The sequence below is a fragment of the Neofelis nebulosa genome, chromosome 15 (genome assembly GCF_028018385.1).
Source record: "Neofelis nebulosa isolate mNeoNeb1 chromosome 15, mNeoNeb1.pri, whole genome shotgun sequence".
In the NCBI taxonomy this organism is placed as follows: Eukaryota; Metazoa; Chordata; class Mammalia; order Carnivora; family Felidae; genus Neofelis; species Neofelis nebulosa.
Genome location: NC_080796.1, coordinates 11,943,502 through 11,970,570, shown reverse-complemented (window position 1 = coordinate 11,970,570; position 27,069 = coordinate 11,943,502). Strand labels below are relative to the sequence as shown.

Sequence of the window (27,069 nt, the reverse complement as noted above, 5' to 3'; positions counted from 1 at the left end):
CGCTATTGGCAGGAATGCAGACTGGTGCAGCCACTGTGGAAGACAATACGGAGGTTCCTCAAAAAATTAAAAATAGAAATACCCTATGATCCAGCAATCTCACTACTGGGTATTTGCCCAGAAAATACAAAAACAGTAATCCAAAGGAATATATGCATCCCCATGTTTACTAATGGGATATATACATCTCATATCTTCCTTATGCATTCATCAGTTGATGGACGTTTATGTTGTTTCCATAATTTGGCTATTGTAAATAATGATGCAGTAAACATAGGTATATATATATATATATATATATATATATATATATATATTATGTATATATGACTATTATATGTGAATATTGCTCAGCCATAAAAAGAATGAAATCTTGCCATTTGCAGTGACACTGGATGTCCCACTTGTTTAATTTTGATTTGGTTTTTGTGCTATATCATATCACAAAAAAGTCAATGCCAAGACCCACATCAAGAAAATTGTTTCCTATGTTTTCTTCTAGGAGTTTTATAATTTCAGATCTTACATTTAATATTTTAATCAATTCTGAGTTAATTTTTGTGAGTAGTGTAAGATCGGCGTCTAGTATCATTCTTTTACTAATGAATATCCAATTTTCCCCAGCACCATTTACTGAAGAGACTGTCTTTTCTCCACTGAGTGTTCTCAGCTCCTTTGTCAAGTACTACTTGATTGCATATGCTTGGGTTTATTTCTGGACTTTCAATTCTGTTCCAGTGATCTGTCTATTTTTTATGCCACTGCCATACTGTTTTGATTACTATAGCTTTATAACATATTTTGAAATCAGGAAGTGTGGTGCCTCCTGCTTTATTCTTCTTTCTCAGGATTAACTTGGCTATTCAGAATCTTTTTTGGTTCCATATAAATTTTAGCATTCTTCTTTCTACCTCTACAGAAAAATGTCATTGAACTCTCAATAAGGATTACACTGAATCTATAGATGGCTTTTGGTAATATAGACATTTTAACCATATTAATTCTTCTAATCCATGAACACAGAAATACCTTTTCATTTATTTGTGTCTTCAGTTTCTCTCATCAATTTTTTGTAATTTCAGAGTACTAATCCATCACCTCCTTGGTTAATTTTATTACTAAGCATTTCATTGTTTTGATACTATTGTAAATGAGATCATTTTCTTTATTTCTTTTAAGGCAATTTATTATTGGTATATAGAAATACTACTGATTTTGTATTTTAATTTTGTATCCTGCAACTTTAGTAACTTGATTAGATCGAATAAGTTTTATTTTTGTTTTTGTTTTTTTGTGGTATTTTAGGATTTTCTATATACAACATCATATCATCAGCTAACAGACACAATTTTACATTTTCCTTTCCAATTCTGATGCCTTTTTTTTTCTTGCCTGATTTCTCTGGTTAGGACTTCCAGTACTGTGTTGAATAAGAGTGGTGAGGATAGAAACCCTTGTCTTGTTCCTGATATTAGAGGAAAAGCTGAGTATGATGTTAGCTGTGCTGTGGTCTTGTCATATATTGCCTTTGTTATGTATCTTCTATATGTAATTTGTAAAAGAGTTTTATCATAAATGGGTGTTTTATCATAAATGTTTTTTCTGTGTCTACTGAGATAATCATGATTTTTGTCTTTCATTCTATTAATGTGATGTAACTCATTTATTGATTTGCATATGTTGAACCATCCTTGTTTTCCAGGGTTAAATCCCACTTGATCATTATGTATGATCTTTTTAATATGCTATTGAATTTGCTAGTATGTTATTGAGAATTTTTTGCATCTATATTCATCAGGGATATTGGGCTATAATTTTTTCTTCTGGTAGTGTCCTTTTCTGGCTTTGTAAAATGAGTTTGGGACCATTCCCTTCTCTTTGATTTTTTGGAAGACTTTGAGAAGGACAGGCATTACGTCTTCTTAAAGTTTATCAGTAAAGCCTTTATTTTTAATAACAGTCACCTTTCAGGTTTGACCAGCAAACCCTGGGGTGGTGGATGACAGAGTACTCCAGACTCCTGAATCAGAGAAAGGAGAGGGCAAGGGGGCCAAGCGCTCTAGTGGCAATGGCCCCAAGCAAAGCTCTTCTCCAAGCAAAGTTTTTATTGAGAATCTTATTAGTACATTTCAAGAGGTACAGGGGAAAGGAATGTGTAGTTTCAAAAGCAGGAACAAAGCATACTAAAAAATTATTGGGGGAACAGTACAATCAGGGCAGTGACGTGCAGACAGGCAAAGGGAACATGACGGGGGCAGTATATATGTCATAGGAAGAGGGTTGTTTTAATACTTTAGATTAAGCATTTACAGAGTGGAGAAACATGTTGATCCACAGGCAAGGTCAGGCTGCCTTCAGCCTTGAAGTTTCGAAGGAGACCCAGTTTTGCTGGTCTCTTTGCTGCTTCTCAACCAGACATTTCCCAGACTGCAAACACTCCTTACTTACATCTTAGCCAGGCAAGCTCTATGAACTTCCAAGGTCATCCTAATGAATGTGAGGTTATATCTCACCATGGTTTTGATTTGCATTTCCCTAATGATTAATGATGTCAAGTATCTTTTCACATGCCTATTGGCTATTTGTATAATTTTCTCTGGATAAATGCTATTCAAGTCCTTTGCCTGTTTTTTAACTGTTTTTGTTGTTGTTGAGTTTTAGACATTCACTATATATTCTGTATGTTAATCCCTTGTATGTGATATGAAAATACTTTCTTCCATTCTATGTGTTGCCATTTTACTCTATTGATAGTGTCTTTTAATGCAAAAAGTCTTAAATTTCAAAGACTTCCAATTTGTCTATTTTTCCTTTAGTTGCCTGTGCCTTTGGAGTCATACCCAAGAAATCAATGCCAAATCCAATGTCATGAAGGTTTCTGTCTGTTTTCTTCTAAGAATTTTATAGTTTCAGCTTTTATGTTTAAAGGATGCACTATTGATATGCATAACAGCTTGAATGATGCTGAGTTAAAAAGCCGATTTCAAGTGTTGTATATTGTATGATTCCATTTATAGAATATTGTTTTAATGTTTATTTATTTATTTTGGGAGAGAGAGATCACAATCAAGGAAAAGGGGCAGAGAGAGAGAGATAATCCCAATCAGGCTCCATGCTGTCAGCACAGAGCCCAATGTGGGGCTCAATCCCACAAACCATGAGATGGTGACCTGAGCTGAAATCAAGAATTGGATGGTTAACCAACTGAACCACCCATGTGCCCCCTTTGATAGCAGCACTTTCAACAGTAGCCAAATTATGGAAAGAGCCTAAATGCCCATCAACTGATGAGTGGATAAAGAAATTGTGGTTTATATATACAATGGAATACTACTTGGCAATGAGAAGGAATGAAATATGGCTTTTTGTAGCAATGTGGATGGAACTGGAGAGTGTTAATGCTAAGTGCAATAAGTCATATAGAGAAAGACAGATACCATATGTTTTCACTCTTATGTGGATCCTGAGAAACTTAACAGAAGACCATGGGGGAGGGGAAGGGGAAAAAAAAAAAAGTAAGAGAGGGAGGGAGCCAAACCATAAGAGACTGTTAAAAACTGAGAAAAAACTGAGGGTTGATGGGGGGTGGGAGGGAGGGGAAAGTGGGTGATGGGCATTGAGGAGGACACCTGTTGGGATGAACACTGGGTGTTGTATGGAAAACAGTTTGACAATAAATTTCATATTAAAAAATAAATAAATAAAGACAATGTTGTTCCAGAATCAAAAAAAAAGAAGAAGAAGAAGAAGAAGAAGATTTTAGAGGTGACAAAACTGTAATCATTGAAAACAGATAAGTGATTGCCAAAAGTCAGAGTTAGCAGGCAGTTATGACTCTTAAGAGTTAACATGATGGGGTTTCTTCTTTGTAATGGAACAGTTCTACCATCTATATTTTATAACAGTTCTATATTGTGGTGACGGTTACATAAATCTAGACATGTGATAAAATTTCACAGAACTATATAAAAAAAAGAGCACCTGTAAAACAGAATGGAGAAATCTTAATAAGATTCATACCTGAGTGAAGAGTGCTGCCTCCTCAATTTCCTGGGTTTTGACAATGCACTAAGATTATATAAAGCTATTGTCATTGGGGAAAGCTAACTCCTTGTGAGTCAAACTATTTCAAAATAAAATAGTTATAATTATATTTTAAAATTTCTTTAACATTTGCCCATTGTACTAAAAGTAAAATCCAAACTATTTTCCAAACCTACGATGCTTAGCATGATGTGGCCTCTGCCTATCTTTTATCTAACCTTTTCCTGCACTATTTTCTCTCTTACTACTTTCTAGCCATTATCTCTCTTTCAATTCCTCAACCATAATAATTCCTCTCCCACCTCAGAGCCTCTGTGACTCCTGTTCATTCCGTCTGGAGCACTCCACTCACAGCTACATTGCGAAAGAACTATATTCTCTTCTAGCTTGTGAGATTTTTTTCTACTTTATTCATTCAACAAACACTTACAAACACAGGTTTAGGAGGCAGAAACCTCAAGGGAGCAGTGCAGTTTTAGACACATTGGTTTGAAGTGTTTGCAAGACAAGCAAAATCATTGTTAAAAATCTAGTCAGGTACATTGATATTGAACTAGATACAAAATTTGGGATCTGGGCCATAGAATTTGAGCATTTTTATGGAAACTGAATGATACTTGAAGCCATGCGATTGAATAAGATTCCCTAGGAAGAGAATGTAGTATGAGAAGGCTACTGGGAGGAAGAGAATCTGGGGATCTCCAACAGCAAGGAGCGAACGGAAACATGGAAGCCGAGTAAGAGAGTGTTTCCAAGGGGAGACTAGTCAATAGTCCAATGTGTCAAATGCTGCTGAAAACTCAGATGAGATAAACAAAAAGTATGTTAAGTTTCAAAACGTGTAAAACCATATACTCATGTTATAACTAGAAAAATACTTTTAAAAACAATAATGCAAAGTTTGACATCACCATAGTGAAGTTTGTTCTGTCATAGATTCCTAATAGTAAAGTGAACTGGCATGGTCCTTTTAGAAATTGTTTCAAGAATATGCATTAAGAATGTTTAAAGGATTCATAGCTTGTGACCCAGTAATCCCATTTCCCAGAATCTCATCAAAAGAAATAGTCCTAACTGAAAAAAACTGTACATCTGATGATATCCATGGCAATAATATTTATAATAGTGAAAGAATAAAGTTACCTAAATGTCCAATAGGGGAGTGTTAAATCAATGCTGATAATCACTTAATTGAATATCATGCTATCATTAAAAATGATGTTTATATAGACTTCCAGTTAAACAACATGGATACATAATAGTAGCCTTCATTTGGTAAATTCTAAGAAATATAATAAATGTGTTTTTATATATTTATAATTTCTATATGTTAATTTTTGCCATATTTATAAAACTATCTTTAATGACCATGAATTATATCCTCTTAATGAAAAAACCTGTTTTTAAGCTTGTTTGCAGGATTGTCTTAATGTTTCTTAACCTATCCTTTTTTCTATTATTTTTTGTATATGTCACTTATTATATTTTATTCCTATCTTATTCTTTGCTACATTTATTCCCTTCCTTTCCTTTGCAGTTATATTAAAGACAGTTGTATTGTATTTAAAATCCTGAATAGTGAATATAATTTTCTGGAATGAAACTTAAAATATCCATTATTATTTACCATGCAAACCTATACTTCTCTATCAAAATCAGTGAATGTGTATGCTTCGGAGGCCCTAAGGACCTGACCACGTTCACTCTCAAAATTAGGTTAAATCCTATTAGATAATCCCATATGAATACACCCTGATGCTCATCATAGCAATCTCAAAGGCTCCTTTGTTGGTGGCTGACATTTCTAGGAAATTAACTGGAGCATTACTGGAGGATTAGGGCAGAAGGAAGCCATGGAGTTTTGGACTGGCTGTCATTATCTGATATTTTATTCTAGGCATTCCCCATAATGAAACCATTGCCTCTATTCCAAAAATACCTATTAGGAAAAAGTCCAGGAAGTTCAACTTCTCTTTCAATCTCATTAGAAAAGAAAGCAGCAAGCCAGATCTATTGTTATACTAAGAGAAGTTTTGTTAAAGCCTCCAGATGTCATTTGAAACCTACCTTGAAAGAGAGGGTGTTGTTTTGAAGTCAGATTCGTATAGAAATGACTCTAACAGATTAGTTTAGAAACTCCATTATGTATGTCATTAAAGTTAAGACATAATGTATTTAAAGGTTCCCATAATCTCAATTCATTCAGGAATCTGATTATGTATATTATTTTCAACATGTTGGAAAGGGTATTATAACTTCTTTTTAATTCATAAAGTTCAATGGGAGAAGAAGCATTACGATAGAAAAAACCTGATCTTGAAAATGTGGCAAATCTATAAATATAAATAGTGTCTTAGCTAAAATAACAAATTCAGTACATCATGATATAATTTCAGAATAATTTTGTCTATGAAAAGTAAAAAGAGGAATTTTTTTGTTGTCTTACAGAATTCCATAATACTTAGCAAGCAGTTGGCCACTTTGGGACAGAAGCCTATCATATTTACAAGTCTGCAGAGAAATGTTTATTTTCCAGATAGTAAAATGAAGAACGGGTATTTAATTTTAAAACTTTGAAATTAAAGCATCACTTTTAATTTGTTTTAAAACTTCATACATAAATTTTGTTTTAAATTTTGTAAAGTAACTACCAGAAATTTAAAGTAAACGAAATTCTAAATACCTAGTGAAATTTCATGGAATAATCTTATGTGTAATTGCCAAGTAGCTTCTTTCATGATACACACAAAAAATTGCGATAATCAGAACTGGTTACCAACTTAGAAAATGCCAGTCACACTTCTTGATTATAGTTTTATAATTTCATATTAATAGCTAAACTTTAGTCCAAGTTTAGCCTTGGATGTTGGCAAATCCTGTCAGTATCTCAAAACGTTTCCTGGCAATTCAGAAAAGCGAACCACAGTGGTTTAACTGATGCCAAAATCATTACCACCATCAGTACACATACACACAACAAATTCTACCTGAGGGATAAAATCTGTTACAGTTAAAGTTATTTAGTAGGTGACCATGGGGTTTAGACAGCCTTTCTTAGTCTATTACCACTAGGCACAGGGCAAGGTGCTTATAACTAAAACATACAATTCCTGCCCTCAATGACCTTACGTTGATTGGGGAGACAAGGAAGCAAATAGACATTATGATAAATTTTTTTTTTTAACGTTTATTTATTTTTGAGACAGAGAGAGACAGAGCATGAACGGGGGAGGGTCAGAGAGAGAGGGAGACACAGAATCTGAAACAGGCTCCAGGCTCTGAGCTGTCAGCACAGAGCCCGACACGGGGCTCGAACTCACGGACCGTGAGATCATGACCTGAGCCGAAGTCGGCCGCTTAACCAGCTGAGCCACCCAGGCGCCCCGAGACATTATGATAGAGGTGAACCCAGGAGAAATAGAACAGAGGGTGCACAAACGAAGGTTTGAATAAAAGGGAATCAAGGAGGACTTTCCTAAAGAGGTGAAATCTGCATTACTGAAAAGAAATAAAAGTTAGTCAATTGGGGGAACATTCCAGAGAGGCAACATATACAAGGGCCTTTGAGCAGAGACCCGAGAAAGCAGAAAGCAATGCATTTCAGATGATGCAAAGAAGTTGAGTTCGTGAGTAAAGGGTGACATTCAGAGAAGATATTTTTTAAACGTCATAATAATCTGGGGCTAAAATTCCTGCTGATTTTGTAAAACTTTGAGAGTTAGGAGAAACCGTCATTATAAAACCTACCAAAGGCTTGTCTGATATAGCCGGCAGGTAGGAAGTTATAGGTACCGTTTGTTTCTTTCCTACTGTGAACGGCTCTATGGAGCTTCATATATCACATGATTCACCCTTTTAAAGTGTGTACAGTTCAATGGTTTTTAGTATATCTACGGAGTTGTGCAACTCTCACCACTGCTTAATTCTAGGACTCCTTTATCAACTCAAAAAGAAACCCTATTCCCTCCTCCTCCCAGTCCTTGGTACTATTAATCTATTTTCTGTCTCTATGATTTGCCTATTTTGGCTATTTCATGTCAAGAATCCTGCAAATATAGTCTTTTGCGACTGGCTTCTTTCAGTTAGCATAACGTTCTCAGGGTTCATCCATGTTGTCGCATGTCTAGTATTCCATTCCTAAAAAGGAACAAAATTTGCCGAATATTATTCCATTCTATGGATATATCAACTTTTTAAAACATTCATTCTTCAGTTGATGGAGATTTTGGGTTTTTTCCACTTTAGAGCTATTATGAATAATGCTGCTGTGAACATTTACTTACAAGTCTGTGTAGACCTAATGTTTTTATTTCTCCTGAGTGTGTGCCTAGGATTGAAATTGTGAGTCATATGGTATCTAATTTCAGAGAAATTACTTTGTACGATTTCAGTTTTCTTATATGTATTGAGGATTGTTTTATGGCCTAACGTACAGTCTGTCCTGGGGAATTTTCTATGTCCATTTGTGAAGAATGTATGGTCCACTATTGTTGGGTGGACTGTTCTGTAGACGTCTGTTAGGTCTGTTGATATATAGGGTTGTTTAGGTGTTCAGTTTCTTTGTTGATAGTCTGCTAGTTGTTGTATCCATTATTTAAGGTGGTATATCAAAGTCTCTGACTATTTCCCCCTTCATTCTGTCAGTTTTTACTTCATGTGTTTTGGGTCTCTGTTGTCAGATGACAACATATATGTTTATCATTATTATACTTTCCTGATAGAAGACAGACTCTTGACATTATAAAATGTTCCTCTTTACTTTTGTAGCTTGCTCAAAGTTACTCAAAGTTGCTTTTGTTTGCTCAAAGTTATTTTCTCTAATATTAGTATAGCCAGTCCAGCTTTCTATGCCTGCCTTTGCATAATGTATTTTTTCTACCATTTACTTTGAACAAATTTGTATTTTGGAAACGTAAATGCATCTCCTATGGACAACATATAGTTGGAACTTATTTTGTTATCAGTCTGATAATCCCTGCCATTTCATTGGACTGTTTAGTCTGCTCACATCTAATGTTAATACTGATATAGTTGGATTTATGTCTGCCATTTTATTTTTACTTCCTATATTTCTCATGTCTTTTTGGTTCCTCTGTTTTGCCTTTATTGTTTTCTTTTGCATTAAGTGAATATTTTCTACTGTAATAATTTAATTACATTAATTTTTTCGCTGCATTTTTGAAATATTTTCTTAGTTTATTCTCTGGGGTTGGCCATATACATATAGCACACTGGAAAAATGAGAACACTTACATTGCACAACAAATCTGAAGGATAATTTTACATTATCACACAATGTTAAAGATGCACATGCCAATAGTTTGCCATTTCAATAACAGTGTATATTCTACAGAAATTCATGCACAAGTACCAGGAGATGTGTGTATTTGTAGCAGAATTGTTATAAATAAATTTTACAAATACAACATCGAATGAAAAAAGCAAGTCACAGAATAAAAACACAACGATTCCATCTAGATAAGGTGCAAAGCTTGAAAAATCAAAGAATATATTGCTTAATAATACATATATGTGGTAAACTGGTTTTATAAAAGATGAGAATTGACTTTTGTGTATTAACCTTATATCCTGCAACTTGCTATCATTGCTTATTAGTTCTAGGATTCTTTTGTTTGTTCTTCGGAATTTACTTACGTAGACAATCATGTTCTCTACAAATAAAGAACATTTTATTACTTCCTTCTCAATCCTGTACGCCTTTTATTTCATTGTCTTATCTTACTGTGGTAGCTAGTACTTCCAGTGTGATATTGAATAGGAGTGGTAAGAGGAGACATCGTTGCCTTGTTCTCAGGAGGAATGGATCTAGTTTCTCACCATTAAGTGTTTTGCATGGTTTTTTGTAGATGCTCCTTTATCAAGACGAGGAAGTCCCCCTCCATTGCTTGCTTAGCTGAGAGTGTTTGTCATGAATGGGTGTGAGATTTTTGTCAAATGCTTTTTTTGCCTCTACTGGTGTGATTATACACTTTTTCTTTTTTAACCTATTGATGTGATGGATTATATTAATTGATTTTTAATACTGAACCAGCCTTGCATAACTTGAATAAATCCCATTTGGTCATGGATCTGAAACTTTTCCAGTAATGTCAAAGGATCTATAACTTTTCCTGTAGTATCTTTATCTAGTTTAGGTATTAGGGTATCTGGTTTTCTCTGTTGTTCTTCTATTCTTCTGTTTTCAATTTACTGATTTCCATTGCAATCTTTTTCTTCTGTTTGATTTAGGTTTATATTGCTTTTTTCCCTCTAGTTTTCTAAGATGGAAGCTTAGAGTATTGATTTTAGGTCTTTCTTCTTTTCTAAACATGCATTTAATGCCGTACATTTCCCTCTAAGCCCTGCTTTCACTAAAGCCAGCAAAGTTTGGTAAGTTGTATTTTTTTCATTTGTTCAAAACGCTTTTTCACTTGCATTTCGTTCAAAGTATTTTTAAATTTCAGTTCAGATTTCTTCCTTAACCGATGTGTTATTTAGAAGTGTTTAATCTCCAAATCTTTGGGGATTTTTTCCAGTTATCTTTCTGTTATTGAATTCTAGCTTAATTATGTAGTATTTTAAGTACATACTTTGTATAATTTCTATTTTTTAAAATTTCTCAGGTGTGTTTTGTGACCCAAGATATGGGGTGTCATGGTGACTGATCCCTGAGAACTGGAGAAGAATGTATATTCTGCTGTTGCTGGATGAGATATTCTTTATTTGTCAATTAGATACACTTGATTAATGGTGCTGTTCAGTTCAGTTATGTCCTTACTAATTTTCTGCCTGCCGGATCTGTCAATTACTGAAAGGAGGTTGTTGTTGTTGTTAATGTTTATTTTTGAGAGCAAAAGAGAGACAGAACACGAGCAAGGGAACGGCAGAAAGAGGGAGACACAGAATCCGAAGCAGGCTCCAGGCTCTGAGCTGTCAGCACAGACCTCGAGGCAAGGCTCAAACCCACAAACTGAAAGATAATGACCTGAGCTGAAGTCAGTCGCTTAACCGACTGAGCCACAAGGCGGCCCCTGAAAGAGGAGTTCTGAATCTCTAACCATACTAGTGGATTTTTCTACTTCTTGCGGTTCAATATTGTTCAATAAGGCATACATGTGGCAAAACTAATTTTTATTTATTTTTTTCCGTGACAGAATGTCAGATTTATTCAAAGATGTTTACCACATTCCTTGCTCTGTTCTGTATGTTATGTTAGACATTGTAAGAAACAGAGCAAATAGTATGATGCCATTCCTGTCCTTAGGAGATTATAGTAAAGAGAAAGCATTTATTCATATATGTATAATTTTTGAATATGAAATTTATTGTCAAATTGGTTTCTATACAACACCCAGTGCTCATCCCAAAAGGTGCCCTCCTCGATACCCATCACCCACCCCCTCCTTCCCACCCCCCCATCAACCCTCAGTTTGTTCTCAATTTGTAAGAGTCTCTTATGCTTTGGCTCTCTCCCTCTCTAACCTCTTTTTTTTTCTTCCCCTCCCCCATGGTCTTCTGTTAAGTGTCTCAGGATCCACATAAGAGTGAAAACATATGGTATGTGTCTTTTTCTGTATGACTTATTTCACTTAACATAACACTCTCCAGTTCCATCCACATTGCTACAAAAGGCCATATTTCATTCTTTCTCATTGCCACATAGTATTCCGTTGTGTATATAAACCACAATTTCTTTATCCATTCGTCAGTTGATGGACATTTAGACTCCATAATTTGGCTATTGTTGAGAGTGCTGCTATAAACATTGGGGTACAAGTGCCCCTATGCATCAGCACTCCTGGATCCCTTGGGTAAATCCCTAGCAGTGCTATTGCTAGGTCATAGGGTAGATCTATTTTTAATTTTCTGAGGAACCTCCACACTGTTTTCCAGAGCAGCTGCACCAGTTTGCATTCCCACCAACAGTGCAAGAGGGTTCCCATTTCTCCACATCCTCTCCAGCATCTATAGTCTCCTGATTTGTTCATTTTAGCCACCCTGACTGGTGTGAGGTGGTATCTGAGTGTGCTTTTGATGTGTATTTCCCTGATGAGGAGCGACGTGGAGCATCTTTTCATGTGCCTGTTGACCATCTGGCTGTCTTCTTTAGAGAAGTGTCTATTCATGTTTTCTGCCCATTTCTTCACTGGATTATTTGTTTTTCAGGTGTGGAGTTTGGTGAGCTCTTTATAGATTTTGGATACTAGCCCTTTGTCCGATATGTCATTTGCAAATATCTTTTCTCATTCCATTGGTTGCCTTTTAGTTTTGTTGATTGTTTCCTTTGCTGTGCAGAAGATTTTTATCTTCATGAGGTCCTAATAGTTCATTTTTGCTTTTAATTCCCTTGCCTTTGGGGATGTGCCAAGTAAGAAATTGCTGTGGCTGAGGTCAGAGAGGTCTTTTCCTGCTTTCTTCTCTAGGGTTTTGATGGTTCCCTGTCTCACATACAGGTCCTTTATCCATTTTGAGTTTGTTTTTGCGAATGGTGTAAGAAAGTGGTCTAGTTTCATCCTTCTGCATGTTGCTGTCCAGTACTCCCAGCATCACTGGTTAAAGAGACTGTCTTTTTTCCGTTGGATACTCTTTCCTGCTTTGTCAAAGATGAGTTGGCCATACTTTTGTGGGTTTAGTTCTGGGGTTTCTATTCTATTCCCTTGGTCTATGTGTCTGTTTTTGTGCCAATACCATGCTGTCTTGATGATTCCAGCTTTGTAGTAGAGGCTAAAGTCTGGGATTATGATGCCTCCTGCTTTGGTCTTCTTCAAAATTACTTTGGCTATTCGGGGTCTTTTGTGGTTCCATACAAATTTTAGGATTGCTTGTTCTAGCTTCGAGAAGAATGCTGGTGCAATTTTGATTGGGATTGCATTGAATATGTAGATAGCTTTGGGTAGTATTGACATTTTAACAATATTTATTCTTCCAATCCATGAGCATGGAATGTTTTCCCATTTCTGTGTATCTTCTTCAATTTCCTTCATAAGCTTTCTATAGTTTTCAGCATACAGATCTTTTACATCTTTGGTTAGGTTTATTCCTAGGTATTTTATGCTTCTTGGTGCAATTGTGAATGGGATCAGTTTCTTTATTTGTCTTTCTGTTGCTTCATTATTAGTGTATAAGAATGCAACTGATTTCTGTACATTGATTTTGTATCCTGCAACTTTGCTAAATTCATGTATCAGTTCTAGCAGACTTTTGGTGGAGTCTATCGGATTTTCCATGTATAATATCGTGTCATCTGCAAAAAGTGAAAGCTTAACTTCATCTTTGCCAGTTTTGATGGCTTTGATTTCCTTTTGTTGTCTTATTGCTGATGCTAGCACTTCCAACACTATGTGAAACAACAGCGGTGAGAGTGGACATCCCTGTTGTGTTCCTGATCTCAGGGAAAAAGCTCTCAGTTTTTCCTAATGAGGATGATATTAGCTGTGGGCTTTTCATAAATGGCTTTTATGATGTTTAAGTATGTCCCTCTATCCCAACTTTCTGGAGGGTTTTTATTAAGAAATGATGTTGATGGCTCAGAGCCTGGAGCCTGCTTCCGATTCTGTGTCTCCCTCTCTCTCTGTCCCTCCCCCGTTCATGCTCTGTCTCTCTGTGTCCCAAAAATAAAATAAAAAACGTTGAAAAAAAATTTTGAAAAAAAAAAAGGGGGCGCCTGGGTGGCACAGTCGGTTAAGTGTCCGACTTCAGCCAGGTCACGATCTCGCGGTCCGTGAGTTCGAGCCCCGCGTCGGGCTCTGGGCTGATGGCTCAGAGCCTGGAGCCTGCTTCCGATTCTGTGTCTCCCTCTCTCTCTGCCCCTCCCCCGTTCATGCTCTGTCTCTCTCTGTCCCAAAAATAAAATAAAAAACGTTGAAAAAAAATTAAAAAAAAAAAAAAGAAATGATGTTGAATTTTGTCAAATGCTTTTTCTGCATTGATTGATGGGATAATATGGTTCTTATCTTTTCTTTTATTAATGTGATGTATCACGTTGATTGAAATGTGAATGTTGAACCAGCCCTGCATCCCAGGAATGAATCCCACTTGATCATGGTGAATAATTCTTTCTATATGCTGTTGAATTCGATTTGCTAGTATCTTATTGAGAATTTTTGCATCCATATTCATCAGGGATATTGGCCTGTAGTTCTCTTTTTTTTGCTGGGTCTCTGTCTGATTTGGGAATCAAAGTAATGCTCGCTTAATAGAATGAGTCCGGAAGTTTTCCTTCCCTTTCTATTTTTTGGAACAGCTTGAGAAGGATAGGTATTATCTCTGCTTTAAATGTCTGGTAGAATTCCCCAGGGAAGCCATCTGGTCCTGGACTCTTATTTGTTGGGAGATTTTTGGTAACTGATTCAATTTCTTTGCTGGTTATGGGTCTGTTCAAGCTTTCTATTTCTTCCTGTTTGAGTTTTGGAAGTGTGTGGGTGTTTAGGAATTTGTCCATTTCTTCCAGGTTGTCCAGTTTGTTGGCATATAAGTTTTCATAGTATTCCTTGATAATTGCTTGTATTTTGAGGGATTGGTTGTAATAATTCCATTTTCATTCATGATTTTATCTATTTGGGCCATCTCCCTTTTCTTTTTGAGAAGCCTGGCTAGAGGTTTGTCAATTTTGTTTATTTTTTCAAAAAACCAACTCTTGGTTTCATTGATCTGCTCTACAGTTTTTTAGTTTCTATATTGTTTATTTCTGCTCTGATCTTTATTATTTCTCTTCTTCTGCTGTGTTTGGGGTATCTTTGCTATTCTGCTTCTATTTCCTTTGAGTGTGCTATTAGATTTTGTATTTGGGATTTTTCTTGTTTCTTGAGATAGGCCTGGATTGCAAGGTATTTTCCTCTCAGGACTGTCTTCGCTGCATCCCAAAGCGTTTGGATTGTTGTCTTTTCATTTACATTTGTTTCCACGTATTTTTAAATTTCTTCTCTAACTGCCTGGTTGACCCATTCATGCTTTAGTAGGGTGTTCTCTAACCTCCATGCTTCTGGAGGTTTTCCAGACTTTTTCCTGTGGTTGATTTCAAGCTTCATAGCATTGTGGTCTGAAATATTCATGGTATGATCAATACTTGTATACTTATGAAGGGCTGTTTTGTGACCCAGTATGTGATCTGTCTTGGAGAATGTTCCATGTGCACTCGAGAAGAAAGTATATTTTATTGCTTTGGGATGCAGAGTTCTAAATATATCTGTCAAGTCCATCTGATCCAATGTATCATTCAGGGCCCTTGTTTCTTTATTGATCCTGTGTCTAGATGATCTATTCATTGTCGTAAGTGGAGTGTTAAAGTCCCCTGCAATTACCACATTCTTATCAATAAGGTTGCTTATGTTTGTGATGAATTGTTTTGTATATTTGGGGGCTCCCGTATTCGGCACATAGACATCTATAATTGTTAGCTCTTTCTGATGGATAGGCCTTGTAATTATCATATAATTCCCTTCTTCATCTCTTGTTACAGCCTTTAATTTAAAGTCTAGTTTGTCTGATCTAAGTCTGGCTACTCCAGCTTTCTTTTGAGTTCCAGTAGCATGATAGATAGTTCTCCATCCCCTCACTTTCAATCTGAAGGTGTCCTCAGGTCTAAAATGAGTCTCTTGTAGACAGTAAATAGATGGGTCTTGTTTTTTTTATCCATTCTGATACACTGCGTCTTTTGATTGGAGCATTTAGTCCATTTACATTCAGTGTTATTATAGAAAGATATGGGTTTAGAGTCATTGTGATGTCTGTAGGTTTCATGCTTGTAGTGATGTCTCTGGTACTTTGTCGTCCTTGCAACATTTCACTCACAGAATCCCCCTTAGGATCTCTTGTAGGGCTGGTTTAGTGGTGATGAATTCCTTCAGTTTTTGTTTGTTTGGGAAGACCTTTATCTGTCCTTCTATTCTGAATGACAGACTTGCTGGATAAAGGATTCTCGGCTGCATGGTTTTTCTATTCATCACATTGAAGATTTCCTGCCATTCCTTTCTGGCCTGTCAAGTTTCAGTAGACAGGTCTGTCACTAGTCTTATCAGTCTCCCTTTATATGTTAGAGCATGTTTATCCCTAGCTGCCTTCAGAATTTTCTCTTTATCCTTGTATTTTGCCAGTTTCACTATGATATGTCGTGCAGAAGATCGATTCAAGTTACGTCTGAAGGGAGTTCTCTGTGCCTCTTGGATTTCAATGCCTTTTTCCTTCCCCAGATCAGGGAAGTTCTTGGCTATGATTTCTTCAAGTACACCTTCAGCCCCTTTCTCTCTTTCTTCCTCCTCTGGAATACCAATTATGCATACATTATTATGTTTTATCGCATCACTTAGTTCTCTAATTCTGCCTTCATACTCCTGAATTTTTTTCTCTCTTTTTCTCAGCTTCCTCTTTTTCCACAATTTTATCATCTAGTTCACCTATTCTCTCCTCTGCCTCTTCAATCTGAGCTGCGGTCACCTACATTTTATTTTGCAGCTCGTTTGTAGCATTTTTAGCTCCTCCTGACTGTTTCTTAGTCCCTTGATCTCTGTAGTAATAGATTCTCTGTTGTCCTCTATACTTTTTTCAAGCCTAGCGATTAATTTTATGACTAGTATTTTAAATTTATTTTCTGTTACATTGCTTAAATCGTTTTTGATCAGTTTGTTAGCTGTCGCTACTTCCTGGAGTTTCTTTTGAGGAGAATTCTTCCATTTCATCATTTTGGATAGTCCCTGGAGTGGCATGGAACTGCAGGGCTCTTCCCCTGTGCTGTCTGGAGTAATTGCCTTGGTGGGTGAGGCTGCAGTCAGACCTGATGTCTGCCCCCAGCCCACTGCTGAGGCCACAGTCAGACTGGTGTGTACCTTATCTTCGCCTCTCCCAGTGGCAGCACTCACTGTGGAGTGGTGTGGCCCCTGTCTGGGCTACTTGCACACTGCCAGGCTTGTGGTGCTGCTTCTATAGGATCTTGTGTATTAGCCAGGGTGGATCCACAAGGTGCACAGGGGCGGGAGGGGCAGACTCAGCTCGCTTTGCCTTTGGTGATCCACTTTGGGAGTGGCCCTATGGCACTGGGTGGTGGCAGGGGGAGGAGGGAGGAGGCAGACCTGTGGGAGAGATGGATCCACAGAAGCACAGCATTGGGTGTTTGCGCGGTGCAAGCAAGTTCCCTGATGGGAACTAGTTCCCTTTGGGATTTGGGTTGGGGGATGGGCGAGGGAGATGGCGCTGGCCAGCGCCTTTGTTCCCTGTGAAGCTGAGCTCTGTCCTCCGGGGCTCAACAACTCTCCCTTTCGTTGTTCTCTAGCCCTCCTGTCTCGGAGCAGAGCTGTTGACTTATAACATTCCAGATGTTAAGTCCCACTGGCTGTCAGAACACACTCCGTCCGACCCCTCCACTTTTGCCAGCCGGATTTGGGGGTTCTGCCTTGCAGGGTGGGCTGGCTGCCCCTCCACCACCCAGGCTCCCTCCCGCCAGTCCGTGTAGTGTGCACCGCACCTCCTCTCCACCCTTCCTGCCCTCTTCCATGGGCCTCTTGTCTACACTTGCTCCAGAGAGTCCGTTCTGCTAGTCTTCTGGTGATTTTCTGGGTTATTTAGGGAGATGTGGGTGGAATCTAAGTGGTCAGCCAGACGTGGTGAGCCCAGCGGCCTCCTACACCGCCATCTTCCCTGGAAAACCTCTGAGAGTCTATGTATCTGAAACTAATTTTTTTTTATTTTTTTTAACGTTTATTTATTTTTGAGACAGAGAGAGACAGAGCATAAACGGGGGAGGGTCAGAGAGAGGGAGACACAGAATCTGAAACAGGCTCCAGGCTCTGAGCTGTCAGCACAGAGCCCAATGCGGGGCTCGAACTCACAGACTGCGAGATCATGACCTGAGCCGAAGTTGGCTGCCTAACTGACTGAGCCACCCAGGCGCCCCCAAAACTAATTTTTAAAAAGCACAGGAATGTGAACACAAGCGCAAACACAAAATCAGGCGAGTGTTTATGTGTAAGCAGGTAGGAGTGGAGGAAGGAGAGACATGGAGCATTTCTAAGGTATGGGTAGCGTTCTGATTCTTGATCTAGGTGATTAATACACAGATGTTCATCTCAGTATTATTCTTTAAATGTGTGTGTGTATCATATACTCTTTTTGTATATATGATACATTCATAATAAAATTATTAAATATGTGGTGTTTAAAATTTTTTTAATGTTTATTTATTTTTGAGAGACAGAATGAGACAGAAGATGAGTGGGGGAGGGACAGAGAGAGAGAGAGGGAGACACAGAATCCGAAGCAGGCTCCAGGCTCTGAGCTGACAGCACAGAGTCTGACACGGGGCTCAAACCCATGAACTGTGAGATCATGACCTGAGCCGAAGTCAGATGCTCAACTGACTGAGCCACCCAGGTGTCCCCTAAATATGTGGCATTTTTAAAGAAACACAAAGAAAATACATATATATATATAATATTAGAGGTTCATTTTTTTTTACTTTACATCCGAATTAGTTAGCATGTAGTGAAACAATGATTTCAGGAGTAGATTCCTTAATGCCCCTTACCCATTTAGCCCATCCCCCCTCCTACAACCCCTCTAGTAACCCTCAGTTTGTTCTCCATATGTATGAGTCTCTTCTGTTTTGTCCCCCTCCTTGTTTATATATATATATATATGTATATGTACATATGTACATATACATATATATATATTTTTTTTTAATATTGCCTTGGATGCCATAAAATACCATCCACATGATGGTTTAGAATCAGGGTTTAGAAAAGGTTATCCTTATAAAAGATACATGTTGTAGTAAAACAAGAAAGCAAAATAGAAGAGATAGTTTTGGGCAGGACTTAAAAAACAGTAGAACATAAAGACAAGAGAATGGAAGAGGAACTCCCACGGGACATTAAGAGCACCAATAGTTCTGACAGGCAAACAGAAAGAACACACTTGAAATATAATATGGCAAGGGAAATTGAATAGGAAAAAATATGGAGATTCCCTGAAAATCATTTGGAATGGCTTGAATTTTTTCCCGGATATAATTAAGGGGCCATTGATGTTTCTAAGCAGAACAGCACTTAATGAAATTCAGTTTAAAGGAGATAAATTACAACATGGCAGATTAAATACAATTGTTTATCTCCACTCTCCCCCATAATATCAGTAAGATAGTTGCAAGCCTACAAGGAGAAGCAATGGGAAGGGAGGCAAGAAAGTAGAAAGCAGAGAGAGAAGTGGTAACTGACTTAGTAGAGCATGAAATTGTATTAATTAAGAGCTCACAGAGGGAATTCTAAAGTGATGGGGACCCCCCAGTGTGCCTTCAGTTCTTTCCTCCTGCTCTGCTCCCTGAATATGGAAACCTAGCATACATCCTGGCAAGATAGAAGAGGAGTTTTCTTTGTGTTAACTGATCAGACCTACTTAAAACAACTTAAATTGGAGTCGGAAAGGAAAAAGCACGATGGAGCACATGGTGAGCAAGAAGTGTCCCTCAGAGCTGACCCACACACAACTTGTTACAACTTCTCTCTTAAATATTAGACAACCAAAGACTAACAGAGAATTATAGGTTCCAATATGAATGCCAGACACCTGAATCAACAAAAAGAACAGTAGAACTCAGAGGAAACAACACATAGAGGGAGCCAAAGAAAAGATCACAAAAAAGTATAAAATCTTCAGAGAAAGAGAAGATATTATACACATAAAAGAAATTAAGATGTTATAAAATGGGAAAGAAGTAAGAAAAGAATTTTGAAACGTGTATGATCACCATAAAAAAATCAAACATTTGAAAACAAAATGATAGACGTGGAAAATTGAAGATGTGGTTTATATATACAATGGAATACCTACTTGGCAATCAGAAGGAATGAAATCCTGCCATTTGTAACAGCATGGATGGAACTGGAAGGTATTATGCTAAGTGAAATAAGTCAGTCATAAAAAAGACAGATATCATATGTTTTCACTCATATGTGGAACTTGAGAAATTTAACAGAAGACCACGGGGGGAAGGGAAGGGGAAAAAATAGTTTCAAACAGAAAGGGAGGCAAACTATAAGAGACTCTTGAGGAAAATAAACTGAGGGTTGATAGGGGGATGGGGGGATGGGGGGCTGGGAAATGGGTGATGGGCATTGAGGAGGGCACTTGTTGGGATGAGCACTGGGTGTTGTATGTAAGCAATGAATCACGGCAATCTACCCCCCAAACCAAGAGCACACTGTATGTACTGTAAGTTAGCTAACTTGACAATAAATTATATAGAAATAGAGAGAGAAAGAAAGAAAGAAAGAAAGAAAGAAAGAAAGAAAAGAAAAAGAAAAAGAAAAAGAAAAAGAAAAAGAAAAAGAAAAAGAAAGGCAGTAAAAAAAAAATAAGGAAAAAGAAAATTGAAATGCTCAGTATGTCTTAGCTAGGCCTTGAGTGCTGGCTCCTTTCTAGGCCTTGTAGATAGGAAGTTATCCATTCAAACAAAATAGTCACCGATGCTTAGTTATAATGGGGCTATACACATATGAAATTATTATTATATATAGAATAATATATTTATATTTATATATATACATATGTGTGTGTGTATATATATGACAATGTAACAAAATGGTACTGATGATTTTTTTATGTTTATTTATTTATTTTGAGAGAGAGAGAGAGAGAGAGAGAGAGAGAGAGAAAGTGGGGAAGGGGCAAAGAGAGGGAGAGAGAGAGAATCCCAGGCAGGCTGTGCACTGTTAGTGCAGAGCCTGAGGTGGGGCTTGAACTCACAAACCATGAGATCATGACCTGAGCTGAAATCAAGAGTCAGATGCTTAACCAATGAGCCACCCAGGCACCCCATGATGATTTTAGAAATTGTATTTGAAACTGGTGTTACCGAGTCAGTAGTGTGGCTTGCCAAAAACAGTAATTGCATTGAGTGTCATGGCAGCATGGTGATTTGGTGATAACCCTACAAATGCCCCAACATGGGCTGCCTTGACCTGCCAGGACCACAGTCCGAGTGGGCAGAATGCCATCACCCAGGTATGTATTCACTGAGGAAATAGAAAACTCAAGAGATGTTCACTGAACATCTACAACCCGACATCTCCTCGATTGTCCTGCTAAGAAACTCTCCTTGGAATTTTTCACGACTTCTGAGATTCATGGTAGAATGCTTGTTTTCACAAATTCCTCTGTATGTCCACTCAAAAGATAGACCCAGCCCTGTTGAATAATAGAATACCAAGAAAAAAAGGGGGAGATCCTAAAATCTTAAAGAAAGGCAACCCATTTAAATAATAGCAAGAATCAGTGTACCATCTGGCTTTTCATTAGTAAACTTTAATACAAAAAGAAGGGAGAAGATGCCCTCAGAGCTCTGAAGTCTCTGCCTAATTTATCCAGTAGGTGTGTAAAATATTTTCAGATATTCGGGGGTCTTAAAATTTTATGTTCACATATTTTCTATTCACATATACATGAATGTACGTTCATATTTCACATTCATATATATTTTTTATGTTCAATTTTATACTTTCACAGAGAGATACTGAAGGATGTTCTTTAGCCAAACCAGAAAGATCAAAGCTCTGGACTGAGAACATGGTGCCTTCAGCCCAGAGAGTTATGAAATGAACAAGTACTAGATGACCTGTCTTTACCACATGGAAAATATTAGGGAGCACCATTTCACCTCCTGGCACACTTAGGAAACAACAGATTTTCAAAATCAAATAATTATTAACTCTAGGAGAAGGATTATGAATATATATGTGTATATGTGAAGATGTAATTATAGTACAATAACTGGCTCAGTAGTAAACAATATTTACATAGTAAAACAATGTAAACCCTATAGGTTTAGCTAAACACTGTGATGTTGGAGAAGAGACGTATGGGTAGTTAAACTTTATGAGCAATACATCTTCATCTGTCATATAAGAAGCCAATAGATAATGTGTAAAAATTATATATTAAGAGAGAAGCATAAGAATATTTGAGAATTTGGAGACACACTGCAAATGAGAGAGCTGTAAGAGTCCAGATTGTTTTCCTTTGGGAACAAGAGTGAAGAATGTGGAGAAATGGGGCAGGGGTAGCCTTTTAGTGCTACTTAATTTGTTTCACCCAGATTTATGTTGATAAAAATAAAATTTTTTTAAAGATGATAAATGTCAGTAGTGTACAAAATGGATGACAAGAGAGGCCATTACATTTTTATACATTCTATGTTTATAATTTCTACACTTAATTCTAATATTTTATATACATAATTTTTATATTTAATTTTTATATTTTTAATTTTCATATTCTTCTTCTTCTTAGGACCTGGCATATTTCAGTGCCAATGACAACAGATGATGTGCTAAAGGAAATTAAAGGAAATCAAGTGGCTTTTCAAGACTGCTTTATTGCAGATGTTCTTTTCCTGCTGACCTTCCCTTTGTTGACAATGCCCGAGATTCCTGACTCTTTACCAATCACTTCACCGCAAGGTAGTCAGTTAATATTAGCCTGGGCTACTTGTGTTCTTTCATCGGTTGTGGTGGTAGCTGATATGGAGACCTTTCAAACAAATGATTCATTCCGTACTTGGACCAGAATCAGAGTGCCTCCAAACATTTTGACTGACGATGAGAGACACAACGTGTCTGATGTGAACATATCATGGGATGGAATATTTTTTCTAATAAATGGTATTCTTTACATCAAAACTTTTACTGCGTTCAAAAGACTGGGAAGAAATGAAAATCTTCCTGATGGTGGAATTATTGGCATTACCTCAAGAAAATGGTGTTGGGCCAGACATTTATTAAAGGTTAGTAAAAGATTATATATATATGTATATTAGACTTACACATTTAGACAAATTCACCATATCACTTAATTCCATGATATAAAAGAGACTATACTATGCAGATTTTGCAGTGCTATTTTATTTTTGGTGGTAAGTAAAACCATCTTCCTAACCTAAATTTTCAGAAGCCTCTGTTTAGAGATTCATTTCCAACAACAAAGAATGAAATAAATCTTGGTGGTTATTATGCAGAGTCATTTAATTATATTATGAGAGTTTTGTTTTACCTCGATGTGGGCAAAAGGCCCAAAAAACTATTTTACCCAAAGATATCATGTGCTCTCAAAATTGGATTAACTTTTCTTTTTGACAATATAGTGAATAAAATATTTTAGACATTCTGACAGGTGTGAGGTGATATCTCCTTGTAGTTTTGATTTGCATTTCCCTGATGATGAGTGATGTTGAGCATCTTTTCATGTGTCTGTTGGCCATTGGAGTGTTTTCTTTGAAAAAATGTCTATTCATGTCTTCTGCCCATTTTTTTAAATTTTTAAAATTTTTATTTTTTAATTTACACCCAAGTTAGTTAGCATATAGTGCAACCATGATTTCAGAAGTAGACTCCTTAATGCCCCTTACCCATTTAGCCCATCCCCCCTCCCACAGCCTCTCCAGCAACCCTCTGTTTGTTCTCCATATTTAAGAGTCTGTTTTGTCCCCCTCCCTGTTTTTATATTACTTTTGCTTCCCTTCCCTTCTGTTCATGTGTTTTGGATCTTAAAGTCTTAACATGAGTGAAGTCACATGATATTTGTCTTTCTCTGACTAATTCATTTAGCATAATACCCTCTAGTTCTATCCACGTAGTTGCAAATGGCAAGATTTCATTCTTTTTGATTGCCAAGTAGTACTCCATTGTATATATACACCACGTCTTCTTTATCCATTCATCCATCGATGGACATTTGGGCTCTTCCCATACTTTGGCTACTGTTGGTAGTGCTGCTATAAACATTGGGGTGCGTATGCCCCTTCAAAACAGCACACCTGTATCCCTTGGATAGATACCTAGTAGTGCAATTGCTGGGGCATACGGTAGTTCTATTTTTAATTTTTTGAGGAACCTCCATACTGTTTTCCACAGTGGCTGCACCAGCTTGCATTCCCACCAACAATGCAAAAGAGAGCCTCTTTCTCTGCAGCCTCGCCAACATCTGTTGTTGCCTGAGTTGTTAATGTTAGCCATTCTGACAGGTTCGTGAGGTGGTATCTCATTGTGGTTTTGATTTGTATTTCCCTGATAATAACTGATGTTGAGCATTTTTTCATGTGTCGGTTGGCCATCTGTATGTCTTCTTTGGAGAAGTTTCTATTCATGTCTTTTGCCCATTTCTTCACTGGATTATTTGTTTTTTGGATGTTGAGTTTGACAAGTTCTTTAGATATTTTGGATACTAACACTTTATCAGATATGTCATTTGCAAATATCCTCTCCCATTCCATAGGTTGTCTTTTAGTTTTACTTATTGTTTCCTTGGCTCTGCAGAGGTTTTTATTTTGACAAAGTCCCAATAGTTTATTTTTGCTTTTGTTTCTCTTGCCTTAAGAGACCTATCTAGTAAGAAGTTGCTATGCCAATGTAAAAGAGGTTACTGCCCGTGTTCTCCTCTAGGATTCTAATGGTTTCCTGTTTCACATTTAGGTCCTCATTTTAAATTTATTTTTGTGTGTGGTATAAGAAAGTGGTCCAGGTTCATTCTTCTGCATGTCACTGTCCAGTTTTCTCAACACCATTTGATGAAGAGACTGGGTTTTTTTTGCATTGGATATTCTTTCCTGCTTTGTCAAAGATTAATAGTCCATATAGCTGTGGATTCATTTCTGGGTTTTCTATTCTGTTCCATTGATCTATGTCTATTTTGGGGCTTATACCATACTGTCTTGATTACTACAGCTTTGTAATATATTTTAAAGAAAGAACAAATTTTAAAAACTAATTAGAAAGTGTTTTGAACTATGGGCACCTGGGTGACTCAGTTGGCTAAGCATCAGACTCTTGATTTCAGCACAGGTCATGATCTCAGGGTTCATGAGTTAGGGCCCTGTGTTGGGCTCTGCACTGACAGTGTGGAGCCTGCTTGGGATTCTCTCTCTCCCTCTCTCACTCTCTATGCCCCTCCACCGCTCACGCTTTCTTTCTCTCAAAATAAATAAACACTTTTTAAACTGAAAGAAACAAACTGTTTTGAACTGAAAGAAAATAGAAACAGAATATGTCAAAATTGGTGGGATGCTACTGAAGAGATACTTAGAGGGAAATTTATAATATTAATCCTCTATATTACAAAAGAAGAAATATCTCAAATCCATGATCTCTGCTTCCACTTTAAGAAACCAGAAATGATTTCAACCAAAAGTAAACAGAAGAAAGGAAATTAAAAAAAAATCATTGGGTAAATTAATGGCATTAAGAAAAACAAAACAAAATAAAAACAGAAAACCTACAGAGAAAATCAACAAAACCAAAAAGCTGATTCATTGAGAAGATCCATAAAATTGGCAACTCTTTAGCCAGACTGACTGAGGATAAAACAAAAAAGAGAAGACACAAATTGCCAATATTTAGAATCGGTGCAAAGTCTGCTGCTGCCAAAAAGACAGTAAAACAATGTTACAAACAACTGTAAACACAAAGTTAAAAAGAATCTAAAACACATTCAAAACCATAAAATGGACAAGTTACTTGAAAGACACAAACTACCAAAGCCTCCTTAAGAAGAAACAGATGACAGGGGTGCCTGGGTGGCTCAGTTGGGTAAGCGTCCAACTTTGGCTCAGGTCATGATCTCGCAGTTCGTGAGTTTGAGCCCCACATTGGGCTCTGTGCTGTCAGCTCAGAGCCTGGAACCAGCTTCAGATTCTGTGTCTCCCTCTCTATCTCTGCCCCTCCCCCATTCATGCTCTGTTTCTCTCTCTCTTAAGAATAAACATTAGGGGCGCCTCGGTGGCTCAGTCGGTTAAGCAGCTGACTTCAGCTTGGGTCATGATCTCACCCAGCTGACTTCAGCTTGGGCCATGATCTCACAGTCTGTGAGCGAGCCCCGCGTTGGGCTCTAGGCTGATGGCTCAGAGCCTGGAGCCTGCTTCCGATTCTGTGTCTCCCTCTCTCTGCCCCTTCCCCACTCATGCTCTGTCTCTCTCTGTCTCTCAAAAATGAATAAATGTTTAAAAAAAAATTAAAAAAAAATAAAAGAAAAGAATAAACATTAAAAAAAAACTAAAGAAGAAACAGATGACATGAATACTCTTACATCAATCAAAGAAATTGAATTTGTTATTTAAAAACCTTCCCACAAAGAAAGCTCCAGGCCAGGAGGATTTCATCAGTGTCCTGCTATATATTTTAAAAATAAATGATGCCAGTTCTAAACTTCAGAAAATTGAAGAGGGAGTAATACTTTTCAATTGATTCCATGGAGCAGCTTGTCTGATACTACAACCAAGAATAACATATTAGAAAAATATAAAACTACATAGCAATATCTCTCATAAACAAAATTTTAAACTTCTAGGCAAAATTTTAGCAAACTAGATCCAACAATATATAGAAAGGAAAATATATCATGCACAGGTAGGGTTTTAGTTCAGGAATGAAAGAGTGGTTTACATTAGAAAATCAATCAACACGATTTACCATATTAGAAAACAACAAAAGAAAAACCATATGATCATTTCAATAGACACAGAAAAGCACTTGACAACATCCAATATACACAATTGATTTTAACAATCAGCAAAATAGGAATAAGAAGGAATTTCTTCAACTTAACACAGGACACTCATATAAAATGAATGGCTAACATTGCACATGATGGTAAAAGACTAGCCCACTTAGATTTAATGCAGTTATTGCTGTGGTTGGGTTTAAGTCTACCATTTTGGTATCTATTTTCTATTAACACTATATATTCTTTATTTCTTTTTTTTTCTTGTCTTCCTTGCTTAAAATAAGGAACAAGGCAAGAATGTGTGCTCCTATTACTTCTATTCAACATTGTGCTGGCCATTCTAGTAGGTGCAATGAGTCAAGAAACAAAGGCATGTACATTGGAAAGGAAGAGTGAAACTGTCTTTATTACCAAACAGCATCATTAGATGCTGAAAAGGTTACAGAATATACAAGAAACCCATCAGGGCTAATAAATATGTTTACTAAGATTGCAGTTTACAAGATCAATATAAAAACTCAATTTTATTTCCATATGAAATATACA

General features: G+C 37.0%; 1 protein-coding gene across 4 annotated transcripts in view; it reads left to right on the top strand.

Annotated features, from left to right (window-relative positions):
- Positions 1-27,069, top strand: part of CATSPERE (catsper channel auxiliary subunit epsilon) — a 198,323-nt gene that overhangs the window by 100,211 nt on the left and 71,043 nt on the right. For 3 of the 4 annotated variants that reach the window (XM_058701752.1, XM_058701751.1, XM_058701753.1), the window contains 2 exons: positions 6,493-6,599; positions 22,321-22,813. In XM_058701752.1, coding sequence (XP_058557735.1) covers positions 6,493-6,599; positions 22,321-22,813 — 600 coding nt within the window. Of the gene's footprint in view, positions 1-2,816; positions 2,875-6,492; positions 6,600-22,320; positions 22,814-27,069 lie in introns of all 4 variants that reach the window. The other variant, XM_058701754.1, reaches the window with a different exon arrangement.